This window comes from Haliotis asinina, chromosome 15, assembly GCF_037392515.1.
Source record: "Haliotis asinina isolate JCU_RB_2024 chromosome 15, JCU_Hal_asi_v2, whole genome shotgun sequence".
NCBI classification, from domain to species: domain Eukaryota; kingdom Metazoa; phylum Mollusca; class Gastropoda; order Lepetellida; family Haliotidae; genus Haliotis; species Haliotis asinina.
The window spans coordinates 14,833,028-14,846,508 of NC_090294.1; the positions used below are offsets into that span (position 1 = coordinate 14,833,028).

The 13,481-nt window shown below is 38.5% G+C and overlaps 1 protein-coding gene across 1 annotated transcript; it reads right to left on the minus strand.

The window, feature by feature from the left end:
- Positions 1 to 391: 391 nt before the first annotated feature.
- Positions 392 to 10,079, minus strand: LOC137265880 (schlafen family member 8-like). Its single transcript, XM_067801341.1, has 8 exons — positions 10,031 to 10,079; positions 9,468 to 9,557; positions 8,356 to 9,050; positions 7,737 to 7,852; positions 7,265 to 7,415; positions 5,914 to 6,027; positions 4,528 to 5,233; positions 392 to 3,180 (listed from the first exon to the last, which is right to left on the minus strand). Exons 2-8 carry the CDS (start codon positions 9,494 to 9,496, stop codon positions 2,271 to 2,273), a joined length of 2,721 nt encoding a protein of 906 aa, XP_067657442.1. The 5' UTR covers positions 9,497 to 9,557; positions 10,031 to 10,079; the 3' UTR covers positions 392 to 2,270.
- Between the last annotated feature and the right edge of the window lie 3,402 nt (positions 10,080 to 13,481).

Genomic DNA, 13,481 nt, shown 5'->3' on the forward strand with positions numbered 1-13,481 from the left:
GCCTTGAATATTTAACCCTAATGAAAAAAGTTTGTGTTCACCAATCCATTTCTTTTGAAAATAACATATCTTTAAAACATCACCACCACAAGTACATGTATATTAAGTCGGGGATAATATGCAAGCTTCTGTTTTCCTTGATTAAATAGTTACGTTCCCCAGGTGAATTCTTTATTAATGAATAGTCCCCAAAACAGAAAAAAATGACTGTCACACCATTGAAGCCATTTAAGAGGAATATGTTGCTTTTAATTTCTTACATATTTTGCAGCAAACGAAATTATTAACTGGTTTCACATATGGTATCCATGTTTGCAAGGTGCACCTCAGTAGTCTCAAACAAATGCAATATCCTGAATATGCAAAAAGTTCAACAAGCAACAAAAATGAATATTTTTTTTCAAATATCGATTTATTCAAAATCTATAATCAAAAACAATAACATATGATAAGAATGGAGGCAATTTTCCAAAGGGAGGTAACAACCCCTATTGAACTGGGCTATAATAGTATGGTGTGCATATAAAAATTATGCTTGGCATATAAAGTTAAAATATTGGCAGAAAACATTAGTAAACATGTACAAACATGAGAGAAAGCAGATCAATAAATTTCAACACTACCCATGGGTAACTGCTCATGAGATGCACTAAGACCCTTAAAGCTGCTTCTGCCCACCCTACTTTCACCGAAACAGTTTCATAATCCTGATCCTTGACTCTCGTTCCAGCTGTTCAAGTGTCTGAGTTTAGTTTTCCACAGCATTCAGCAATATTGCATTCATATGCAAGTGGTCTATATTTTCAAACCGCTCCGGGGCAGAATATTGGCCTTCAGTAACCCATGCTTGTCAAAAAGAGACTAACGGGATCAGTTGGTCAGTCTTGCCAACTTGGTTGACACATGTCATCATGCGTAGATCAGTGTTCATCAGGCGTAGATCAGTGTTCATCAGGCGTAGATCAGTGTTCATCAGGCGTAGATCAGTGTTCATTCTGCTGATTCCTGGATTGAATGGTCCAGGCTCAATTATTTACAGACTGACAACATATAGCTGGAATATTGCTGTGTGCTTCATAAAAGTAAACAAACTCCCTCACAGTATATTTCAGGAACTGTAAGGAATTTCCAACAGTGACACTTTCTGACACCAGATCACTATTTATTCATTATTTAATGAAATTTAGACAAATTTATGGATAACAACCTCTTTTTTTAATAAATCCTGCAAAATATAAATAAGTTTGTCTGTACTGTTCTTCCCAACTTCTTAAATGCAACTAAACATGTCACTGATTGTTTGTTGTTTAATCTTGTACCCAGCAATGTTCCAGATATGTCATGGCTATCTGAAAATAATCAGTCTGGATCAGACAATTAATTATACTATTATTGGGTGCACAGTTCATGAGGTATGGCGTTAAGAAGAATCAAGATGTGTGCATGTATATAGTTTCTCATTCCACTTTGCAGAGGGGGACAACAGGCAGCTAGACTGAAAGATGATTCCTTTTCTAAAATAAAAATCTGGGGAAAGCTTCATCATTTGAGCAAATAAACAAATGGACATTAATTTGAACAAGTGGATGTTGAAACAAACAAAATTCAACAATAGCACAATCAAAGTGGACATTCCTGGAGGCAAGGATAGGAGTGAGTGAGTTTAGTTACTCCTCACTCAGCAATATTCCAGCTCTATGGCGACAGTCTGCAAATAACTGAGTTGGACAAGACAATCTAGTGATTAACAGCATGAGCATCAACACAATTTGGACACAGTCAAATGTGTCAACCAATCAGCCAGTCTCCCCAACCAATTCTGTTAGTCGCCACTTATGACAAGCATGGGTTACTGAAGGTCAATACTAACCCACATCTTCAGAGGATACCAGGGCAGACACCCAAGCAAGATCAGGTCCCCAACACCCACGGATGGTTGTGAGAAAAATTACTGAGTAAAGTTTTATGCCACATTTAGCAAAATTCCAACAATATCACAAGCAGTGGGCTTCACACATCATACCAATGTGGGGAATTGAATCCAGGACATCCTGGTGATGAGCAAATCCTATGCTTCAGCAATTCCACACACGAAATATAATAAAGTGGATTGGATGGTCAAAATGTGTGACCACAGCATGGATTGTTGTTGTTCATGCTTTCTGTCACTACTTGTTTCTAATACAGACTGCGAAATCCTGAAATATAACTGTCTGCAGCACTAAACAAATTTCATTCACTAGCTCTCTGAACCATGTATTATCTATATATTATGCTTGAAGTTTTCTCAAGACCTCATCAGAGGTTGTGATGATAAAAAGTCCTTGCTTAGCTCGCGTGGCCAAGTTGACGATGAACTTGTTGATGTCTGCGTGCTCTTCATTAACGTGAGGATCAAGACCTATGACTATAGGTTTGTCTAACCCACTGAATCTACGAACAGTGTCAACTGTCACCCCTCCCTTACTCCACCCCCTCAGGTCCTCTTTGCCACAGTCCTCATCACCTACACCCCTATCCCCACTCTTGACTCTCTCCAAATCCTCCACTACATCCTTCTCCCTCCCCAAATCTCGAACCATGTCCTCAAATTTGTCCTTGAAATGACCTTTCACCTTCTCGGCATCCAGCTTTTTCCCCAGCAGAACGGCCATGTCCTCCAATTTGACTCCATCCTCTGCACATGTCCTCATGACCTTCATCAGAGTGTCTTCAACTGAGGACTTTTCACACTTAATGATACTCACCCCACGACCAGAGGAATCACTATGCCCCAGTTTGGGGGAATCTTTCAAGTAACTGTCATCTTCACTTGGCTCATTCAGCCTCATGAACTTTGAAGCATATTCATATATTTCTTTTGAATTTCTGGAAATCTCACTTAACATGTAATTATTTTTCCCAATGAGTCCAGGTAGTCCTGCTTTAAACTTATGAACTTTTTGAGCATAATCCATGAACACCCAAAAGTAACCTCTTGTGTGGTCCAGATCGTCATGGAAGTTGTTCCTGGCCAAACTTTCAGCCAATGAATACCAGTCCCCATCTCGGTCCTTGAAGTTCTGCGCCTCATCCACAACAACATTGCACACAGAAAAAAAACGGTCTTTGAATTCTTCTGGGTCTCGAGCAATGTCCATCAACTCACGCCTCGTCACAACGTCACACAGGTTAAAGGACCTGAAGCACCCACAGTAATGGCAATAAATATACGCAAACTGTTCCATCAAATCTGTGATTTAGCAGTGAATTCAATAGTATTTGTGCTCATTCCATTACAAACACAAGAAATACCATTCTCCTTCTATAGAGGCTACTGATATCTTCCTACATCTCTGTTCCAATATGGCCCTTGCATGGAGCGAGAGTTCCGGATTCGGATTGGTGGCAAACAGATATAGTTGTGCACTCAGTGATGTTTCAGAAGTGATCACTCACAGAGCCTCAATAATTTCCGTATGCTTTGGGGAACACAAAGAACCTCTGCATTTCTCAATAATAAAAATATTTCTTCTAAACAGAACTCAGTCATGTAATGGTGGATCTATCTCCAATGCCTTCACTGACAATAGACAAGCTAGCCATAAACTTTCTTGTGTGTCACATCAATAAAACTCATCTTGTTGATTGATTTCTCCCTATTGCTAGTTTCTGATTTTCAATTAAACATGAAATACCGAACCTATGTATGCATGTTGATCAACTAACTCCACTGCGGTTGCCATATTAGATCTAAATCGATGTAACACACGTTCCGATTGGATAGAAAGAAACGAGATAATTCATGCTGAGATTTTTGCCAGTAGGCGATTTTACAATAACCAGGAAATATGTCCATATTAGAAGAAAGATATGTGGGACGATATGACATGAGTAACTTCTGTGGGAAGAGAATGGCGAAATACATGACTGACTTGTAACAGTAGGAGCGGAACTGATTAATTTTGAATTTTTATGGAAGGAGGAAAATAACATATAAATTCATCCCTTCTCCTCCGCAGGTCATTGTCTCTGCAATGTGTGAAGAACCACAATCTGTTTCCTCTTCTTGTCAATGTGGTTTACACAGCAAGGCTCAATTTCAGGAAATGAAACCTACTTATGTTACAACCCTGTGGCACCAGTCACAACAGGTTGCACATGTTGCTCAGTATACAATTATATATAATTCTTCAGTTAGTACTCATGACATAGAATATCATTATAACAAAATCATTCTGGCTTTTATGAGATCATCTAAATATTAACAAGTACTTGGTGCAAGTTGGAAAATACGAGCTTGCATTTTGCAGTGTCAGGTTGCACCAGACTCTAAATGCTTCAGTCAACCCTCATAGTCCACTTCATTGTAATCCAAAAAATTTCAACAATTTGCCCACAAAAATGTTGCACTTCCCATCTTACATTCTACAGTATTTTGAATGAAATATGACAATAAATCCATTGTGGCCAAAGATAACAGAACATACATGGGAAACCTTGCTGCATACACCTATGGTATATTCAAACATATATCTGCATACTTACGAAACATATGAGCACAACAGTTCATTCTCTGCAATATAGAGAATGTTCGCGTATCCACGTCGGCGAAGTTCTCTGATCATCTGCAGAGCTACAACTGTCTTCCCTGCACCTGGAGGACCATGTACCCACAATTCCCTGGTGAACTGGTGTAGACATAGCAACTCGAACTGATCGCACGTCAACAGGAAGTAGTAATCTTCTTGGCCAGTCTCAGCTTCATGAGGCTTGTAGGCTGCCATAGCAACAATCAAAGAGGTCAAAATTGGGTCAATCTTCACTGCATGAAAGGTGGATGGATATAAGGATTTTCGTACGTCCGTCTGAATATCTTGGAGGTAGAGTGGATTGTCGATGTCTACAACATGGACACAGATGCCAAATCTCTCAGAACATCCGCCTTTGTGAACTAAATCATTCTTCAACGATTCTGCAACCTTCTGACAACGGGTAAAGTAACAAGACTTATCTCGGGGCAAATCTTCAGCCAGGCAAAACAACTGAGGGCCACAGGATTCACTGAGGACAAGAATGTCTGCAACAAAGTCAGAGCTATATTCCATATCACTTCCAATACCGAATGTGTGCAAGGCCACAGCCAGATGAGGTTCAGCTGCAAATGTTGCAAGGATGTCTTTAATGGCAGTCTTGATTCTTGATCCTACTGTTTTCTCGAAATGCTTGGGATAAAGATTGGACCCTGTCCTCACTGAAACAGTAATGATAGTCAAATTGATGACCTTTTATAAATGCATGCTTAATACAATTTTTATGGATAGTCAATATTTTATGGCAAAAGATGTCACATTTTACAATGAAATGTGGTCTGTTGCTAAAGAAGTTGTCTATCCATAAATGTTCTTTGACAAACCATAATTGTTAACATGATTCCCAAAGTCATGCATGTTCTTACACATTGTTTGTGCGTTGATCAATGCTGCACTGAGCAATAATGAAAACCTATACAGACAGGATCCAGTGACATGAATATCCAAGTATCAGCGTGGAAACTTGATCTTCTTTGGACCATTCATAATTTTTGGCTGGGGGGACATTTATGGAGAAGCGTGTACAAAGTGAACAATGCCTCTGAAAGTTTATGTGTAGAGTTATTGACCCCATTGCATATAATGTACAAAAAAATTACCCACCCCCTTTCCCATGATTTTAAAGCATAGTTTTTTTCATATTTCTCTGTTCAAAATTGCTTACACCCACCCTTAGTGCATGTGTACAAAATTGATGACCCTTATCTTCCTACAACAAAATGGGTGACACCCCTGAAAATCATCATCGCCCCCTCCAGCCACAAATTATAACGAACGGTCCATTATGACTAGCATGGGCGGCTAAAGATGGGTTCTGGCAAGTTGCCACCGAAAAACTTACAGCTCAACACCTTGTCCTTGACCCCAGGTATGGTGTGGGGGAGCCCAAACACCAGCCGTGATCTGGGGGTGAGGAGTCGCAGCTTCATAAACCGACTGTGCAGCTCTGGCTTGTCTGTACACAAACAAACTCTGTAAGTCTTTACAACTATCTGATCTGGCATATCTATAAAATCCAGGGTTCACAAATAACATAAGACCCTCTGACAAATTCAGCAGATTTGCCGACAACGTGATGGAAGTCTACAGCCTACTTCAAAGTAACCTTGACTGATGTTATCCTATACGACATGTCACTCTTGTTTGCTGTTTATAAATTTTACGTTTGTTAATAATTTCAATGTCAGCTCCAAGAAATGTTACATCTGAAATGCATGTTTAAGTTTTATTCTATGGATCCTGTGAATTTTCAGTGGATCAGTCAGACATCTGAAACTTACATTTGTGAACACAGAGAATCAAACACACTGAACCGCATACGTCATTTTATGACATAAAACTGGCATCAGATAATCCATATGCAGACTCACAAGCAAACTGTTACCCTGTTTCATTTTGTTGACATCTGACTGATGTCTGACTGCCAAGGTTCATAAAATACAATGTTTACTCATAAAAGAAGTTCTTCTCCATCACAAAACACAGTCTTGTAAAAATCTGTGTATGTGTGAACAGAATCTGTAAGGGGAAAAATAGTTCACAAGATGTATTCATAAAATCAATATGAGGTCAGGTGAAATGGGGTACATGACAATATTTCACTCATGTGATGACATGAATACGTGTGTACTAGCCCAGAACTATACTGGTCTTTTGGTGCAAGCTGGGATACCAAGCTGCAGTAAAGCATGAGTGCCCAACTCTGACACATTATGCTGACTCCAAGCCGACTGACAAGTACCTACAAAGAGGTATACCATTGTTTAAACAACCCAGGCATGGACCAACAAGTAACATATTTCAATGCATTTTGGTATGATGCAGCCAGGGACAGAACCTGCGACCTTCCCCTGTCTGGATGGACAGCCTAACCACTGCACCACAGAGGCAAAATGAACAGACTTTCAAGGGAATATGTGAATTTTAGGCATTAAATATCAGAGTACAGAGAAATTAATGGACGTAAATATTTACTAGTATAACCATATCTACGCTCTACACAATATGCACCCCAACTCAAGAACTCTCCCAATGTGCACACAGTATATGAGTGTCAGTGTAATGCTAACACCAATTTAACATACATTCAGTGATATTATTTCTACCATGCCCAAAAGAATTAACATCATTTTCAATATCCAATAATGAACATAAAACATCACAATCAAGTAAATACCAAGCGAGAAAATTACCCCTGACTTGATTCAGTACAGCAAGTTTCCACTGGCTGTAGGTGAAAGCCTTCACTTGTCTGGACTGATCTAGGTAGTAGCTCTCTGGGCAGGAAGTGAACACCCCACCTGGGAACTTGCACACAGATATCACCACCACTACACGACGCTCCTGGAATTGCATCATTTGAAATATTTACTACTACAGTTTACTTGGAAGTTTATTTTGTCCGTCCAGGAATATTCCAGCTACTAGAGTAAGACAGCAGTCTGGACCAGACAATCAAGTGATCAACATCATGAACCAATGATCCATACCATCAAGGACATGCTATCAACCAGGTCACCAGCCTTACAACCAGCAGATATTGCTGATTTTTTTTTTCATTTGTCCACTTAACATAAGCCCTTTGCAAAAGGTTACCGCGTAAGTGTGAAATAAAGTTATCAAGAACAGTATGATACAATTCCTGGGTGAAATACTCTCACTCGCCTTGGTTCTACAGCCATTTATATTGTGGAAAGTGATATCCCAGTGTCGGCCACGCTCTGCCACAAACCCCTCTTCCCCCCAGATCACACTTGTCATCTTCCTGTTTATCTTCTCCTCTGAAACAACATTAAAATATTCCTGCACTGACTAAATGGACCATAGAAGATCTGACATAGTGACTGACATAAGGCTGAGGTGTTATTCTTTCTTATAATTTCACATTCTGAAATTTAAAAAATATAATAGCAGGGGCAGGCCTTATCTTTTTTCAGTATTTGAGCTAGGAAATATGTCAACATTTAGTCTAGCACGCACGTTAACAACTAATAGTGATTCCAAGGAAAATTAGCTGGCTTATGAAGTTCTATTTGCTTCCAATCAGGGATTTGAATCCACACTTTATGAGAGAGGCACTGAATCAGCAAGGACACAAAGTCCACTTAGCCACCAATTCTTCCACAAATATAAAAACAAAACATTTTATCTTTTAACAGATTCACACATTTTAACAGACTGCTGTTACACGTTGCATTATTGTGCTGAAATGATGTGAGATTTGTAATGTTTGAGATAAGCTTCAACCAACTCAACCGTCTTAAAAGTATTAAACATACATCACCTGTCTTAGCTTGATCTTCCTCTGTCATTGCTTCTCCTAATACTGTGGCAGACGTATCTTCAATCCCAAAATAGATATGACCCCCTTGATGGTTTCCAAATGCAGATATATACTTGGTACAGTAATACCGAATCTTGTCCGGCATGGACTTTGCATTTGAGTCTCTCCCTGATGTCAGCATCTTGAACTGGATCTGTTTCCCTTCCTGCTTCAAAGTCTCCTCTGTCTTTTTCCACTGAAATGAACTTGGGATAGGAGGAAGAGTTGCCAAACATCCTGCCTCCCCTGTATTAGAAAGAATCTTAACTGCTGACTGATATGAAACCTCATGTGTGGCTGTGTCAGTTGGGAGTCGGCAGTGGTAGTTTATCGTACACACGTGTTCAGCTGTCTTAACAAAAAGGTACAGATCCTTGTCGTCATAGTTACCAATGAGATCAAAGTAGTTGCATATATCATCACCAGAAAGGATGTCAGCGATGTTGCTCTCGATCCCACTCCACCAAGTGTCGAGGTCTTTCGGTTGGATCTGTCGATCATGGTCCAGATTCTTCATGTGGAGCAAGCCTCCAGCTGAGTTGAGAAGTGCACAGGCACACTGCATGACGATTTGGTTCCCATGCTCGTGGATGCGTCGTGATATGTGAACAGAACAGTGAAGAACTGTCTCGCCATATCTGTCCAACATGGCAGTGCTGAGGAAGTAAGGGAGAACTTTGATTTTGTTTCATTTAGAATAGTATCAACAGTATTTACAAATTACTACAGTAAAAAATCATTAGTCTCCCAGTGTCATATATGGACAGAACATTTCTGAGCTGTCTCACCAAATCTGTCCAACATGGAGCAAATGTGACAGAACAAGGTTTTGCTTCCTTCAAGATAATATCACCAGGATTTATAAATTACTGATGTAAAGAATCATAAGTCTCTGAACGTAATGATAGGTGTAAAGGACCGTCTGCCATATATCTGTCCAGCAGCAGTAGAAAGAAAGAGAGAGAACAGTGACTTGTTTCAGTCAAGACAGTACTAATAGGATTTACAAATTAAAAATAATTATCAGTCTCTGGTCTAGTGTAGAAAAATCAATAAAATGAAGGGTAACTTACACATCCCGTGAGGTAAGAATGTTGTTCATCTTCAAAGTGACAGCGCTGTTTGCCCATTCCGTACTAACGACACTCTTAGTTATGGTGTATCTGGAATGTTTGTTAGAGGAATCAGCGTTTTGAGTGAGTGACTCAGTAAGTAACTCATTAATCTGCTGCACAATGGTAACAAACTTGTGTGCTGTAATGTTACAATTAGTAATTTAGTATTCTCGAGTACCCGGTTTTCGGACAGATAATACTCTGCTATCGCGTGGATAAATCAATAAAAAAAAAAACTCCAAACCGGATTCTTACCTTTAGATTATTCATTTAGAGATCAAATCAACACAATTTCCGATCTTAAATCGATAGTATGGTTATAGTTGTATAATGCAATCTGAAGGTAAGATAGGGGTCGACAATCACTTGTAAATTCACTAATTTCAACTTCATCGTTCATCAAGCAGAGTATCTAGGGCGTAAAATGTGTAAAATACACATAAATCTCACTGTCACTTGGTGAATACAGATAAATAATTAAAAAAACTGGTGGAAAAACACTATATGTTATCGTAAATTACCATTTCCGCAAACATGTCATGGTTCAAAAACTCCTGACAGTGTTTAGACACAAATTTAGAGTACAATACACGAGTCCTGTCACGCAGTGTGGAGTCTTATCAACTCTTTACAGCGCTACATAAACATATATCCTGTTTAGAGTTCTTGCAGAACTCTTCGAGAAGAACAAACCCGACACATGGACACATGAATCATTGGCCTCTACTTAGAATTGTCAGTACGTAGAAGACTATATGGTTTCTATATTTTCCTTTTGTATGATGTCAATAAATAAATAACATATAATTCTTTATGGAGTTGATAATATCATTATAATATCAATGAATCCCACATCTTTCAAAATACCATAAAATGAGTTTAATTATATAATACTAAATAACAATGATAAATGTGAATTCATAGTGCGTCATTTTCAGGAACAGGGCACATGGTCAAAGCGTTACATAGTCAGATTATCATTACCCCCGATAACCCTAGCTGCCTGCGAGGCGCAAGAAATAGAATTTCATATCTCAATAATTTACTTCTAGGTATATGCACAAATCAGCAATATTCTCTGTGGCGTCCGTGGGTATCTTTAATTTCACTTGGGTGTAAATTGATAATAATATTTCTTCAATACGTTTTACAATTTAATTTGTAAACTGCTCTGACAAAGAAGCTTAATTGTCCAAAGAAAATAAAAATGAACATACATATCACAAATATATTTTTACCCAGCTGAAATGACCCATTATTTTCAGACATATTATTTTACTATTCGTTCTAAGAAATCATAAAATAAGTTGTGATGTCCAAAAAATGTAATATTCCATGTTCGTTGATAACTCAGGGTATAGACTTGCAGGAGTAAGTGAGTGAGCGAGTTAGCGTGTGAGTGAGCGAGCGAGTGACATGAGTGAGTGAGTGAGTGAGCGTGTGAGTGAGTGACATGAGTAAGTGAGCGAGTGAGGGAGTGAAAAGGGAACATCCATGTTAATCTCATTTATATCGTGGATATCTGTTGAGCATAATCATACATTTCCCTTTCCAAAGTATTATTATGATTATTACGCATTATCACGACTTCGAGTGCGTGACTAAGCGAGTTTAGTTTTACGACACTTGAACAAATTTTCCAGCAATACCGCTGTGGGGGACACCTGAAACAGGCGTCACACATTGTACCCGTGTAGGGAATCGAACCCGGTCTTCGGCATGACGAGCGGAGCTTTAACCAATAGGCAACCACACAGCCCCGCTGATCCAAGAACCTATCAGATTTTTCACATTTTCGGCGCACAAATGTGTGCTATTAATTTTCAAAGGCAGAAATCAGAAGGTTGGTGATCCCTTATTTTTTCCCAAGTATATATAAAAATCTGTATGTGGCAAGCGCTCGCCAAATCAGTTATATTTACAAATGGTGCTAAATATTTTGCGCTTTCAAGCACGAAACGTTCATACAATCTCAATAACTGGTGACAAAATGGTTACTTAGCAAAGGAAGATAATCTTGAGTTTACTAATAATTGTTTTTGTTTTAAACTTTCTGTACTATTGAAAAACAAGAAATATTTCGTCAACCTCTATAAAGAAGATATTCAAATGATGAGGCACCAAACACCAAAAGAATCATGCCAAGGAAACTTTAAAATATTCAGGAGTTGAAAACTTCAGGGAACTTGCAATAGACTGGCGTTTACTGCTCAGGACTAGTCCTTGTAAACCGTATTCCAAGTAAAAGGACAGGCGCACTCTGGGAAAAATTGCTTCCCCTGTGCTGTCATCTCTGTCAAAAAGATGGCTGTAAATTTCACATGAAATCTTTCGGAGAAAGATCATCTCAAAACCACAGGTACATCTAAAGTGAAAAAAATGAGAAAAAAATTAGAAAACCCATTATTTACGGGTACATATTTATTCAGATGTTTTTAATTAAACAAGAAGCAATAACTGAAAATAAAACGCTAATCTTTCAAGGCATTCAGCTCATTCACAAACCCATTGCAATACACACATTTGTTTACACTAAAGGGCAGTATTGGCAGAACTGGCAGTTCACCTACAAATAATCTGTTTCCAGTGAAAACGTTTCACTTAAAACGAAACAGTAAATCGTATAAAGTGAAATATAGATTGCGAATCCTCACAATCTTACCTGCCAATTGAACATTTAAATCTCAGAATTTTATTCAACTTAGGATAAAAGTTGTTTAACAACCGAACATAGTTTCAAATAGGTGTATTTCTTTGTATTACAATTTATGCACAACACCGAGAACAACTAGGGCTGGTCTAAGTCAACTCTCATCACGTCCTGCTCGTGCATTTGTTTCACCGTTCAAAATACTGCGCTTACCCCCTGTAATACAAACCAGTAATAATGATTTAATCGTGTGTTAAACAACTTTTTGTCAGACCGATCCCATTAGTCGCCTATTACGACAAGCGTGAGTTACTGAAGATCAGTTCGAACCCGGATCTTCACGGGTACACAAATGAAGTAGCGAGCAGTCGGGACAACGAAAAGTTGTATCCACGCGTTCGTTACAAACGTGGATGTTATATATACTAAACCTTAAAAGAAACGTTACCTTCCTAACTTTATGAATTTCTTCAACGATATGTTAGAAGGTATAAGTTCACAAGAAAACTTACCAACACAGCTTCATGAAAACACCCAAAAACGTCTCAAAGTCATTCATATGTAGGTGAACTGCTTCTTTTTCAGAAGAGTTCAATTGTCTTACTTCCGACTATGTCAAGTTAAACCGATAACAGTGATTTAGATGTCCAAAAGAAAAGTCAAATTATAATTCTACTTTGAGACAAACATAGAACATTGAAAGCCACCGTGTTTCAACTGTTAAATCATGGTGTTAAAACAAGGAACGAACTGTTGTAGAGTGTGTAAAATTTGCAAGAATCATTTCAATAAGAATAAAGTATTTTGAAACATTTTCTGCTAATTTGCATTAGTGAAAACAAGCAAAATGTGACTATGATATTGTGAAAATAGTGTTTAGGAAAATCTAAAATTACGTTTGCTAACAGTTTTGTTTGTTTGCTAGCAAAGTAACATTTTTACATTTACACCTAGGAATGTCAATTGCCAAAACGTTGCAGAATTGGAGCAGTATTTGCATCAGTTTCACATGTAGAATTATTGTGCAGGTGTAAAGAGAGACGAGAACGCATGATAGGATACACAAGTACGCGAAATATGCCACGATTAACAGCCGAAGAGAGAGATTGCGGTATATTGATATAGATGGGGTCGACATACAATGCTGTTGCCAACACATGGAAATGCCACGTTATCGCGCTTATAGTTTAGCGTATATGGCGAAATATGTCAGTTCTGTGCTGTGTCTTTGCGCGTGTGTGTGTTTGCGTGTATGTGTGTGTGTTTTTTTGAGTGTATGTGTATGTGTGCGTGTGTGTCTGTGTCTGTGTGTTTGTGAGTGT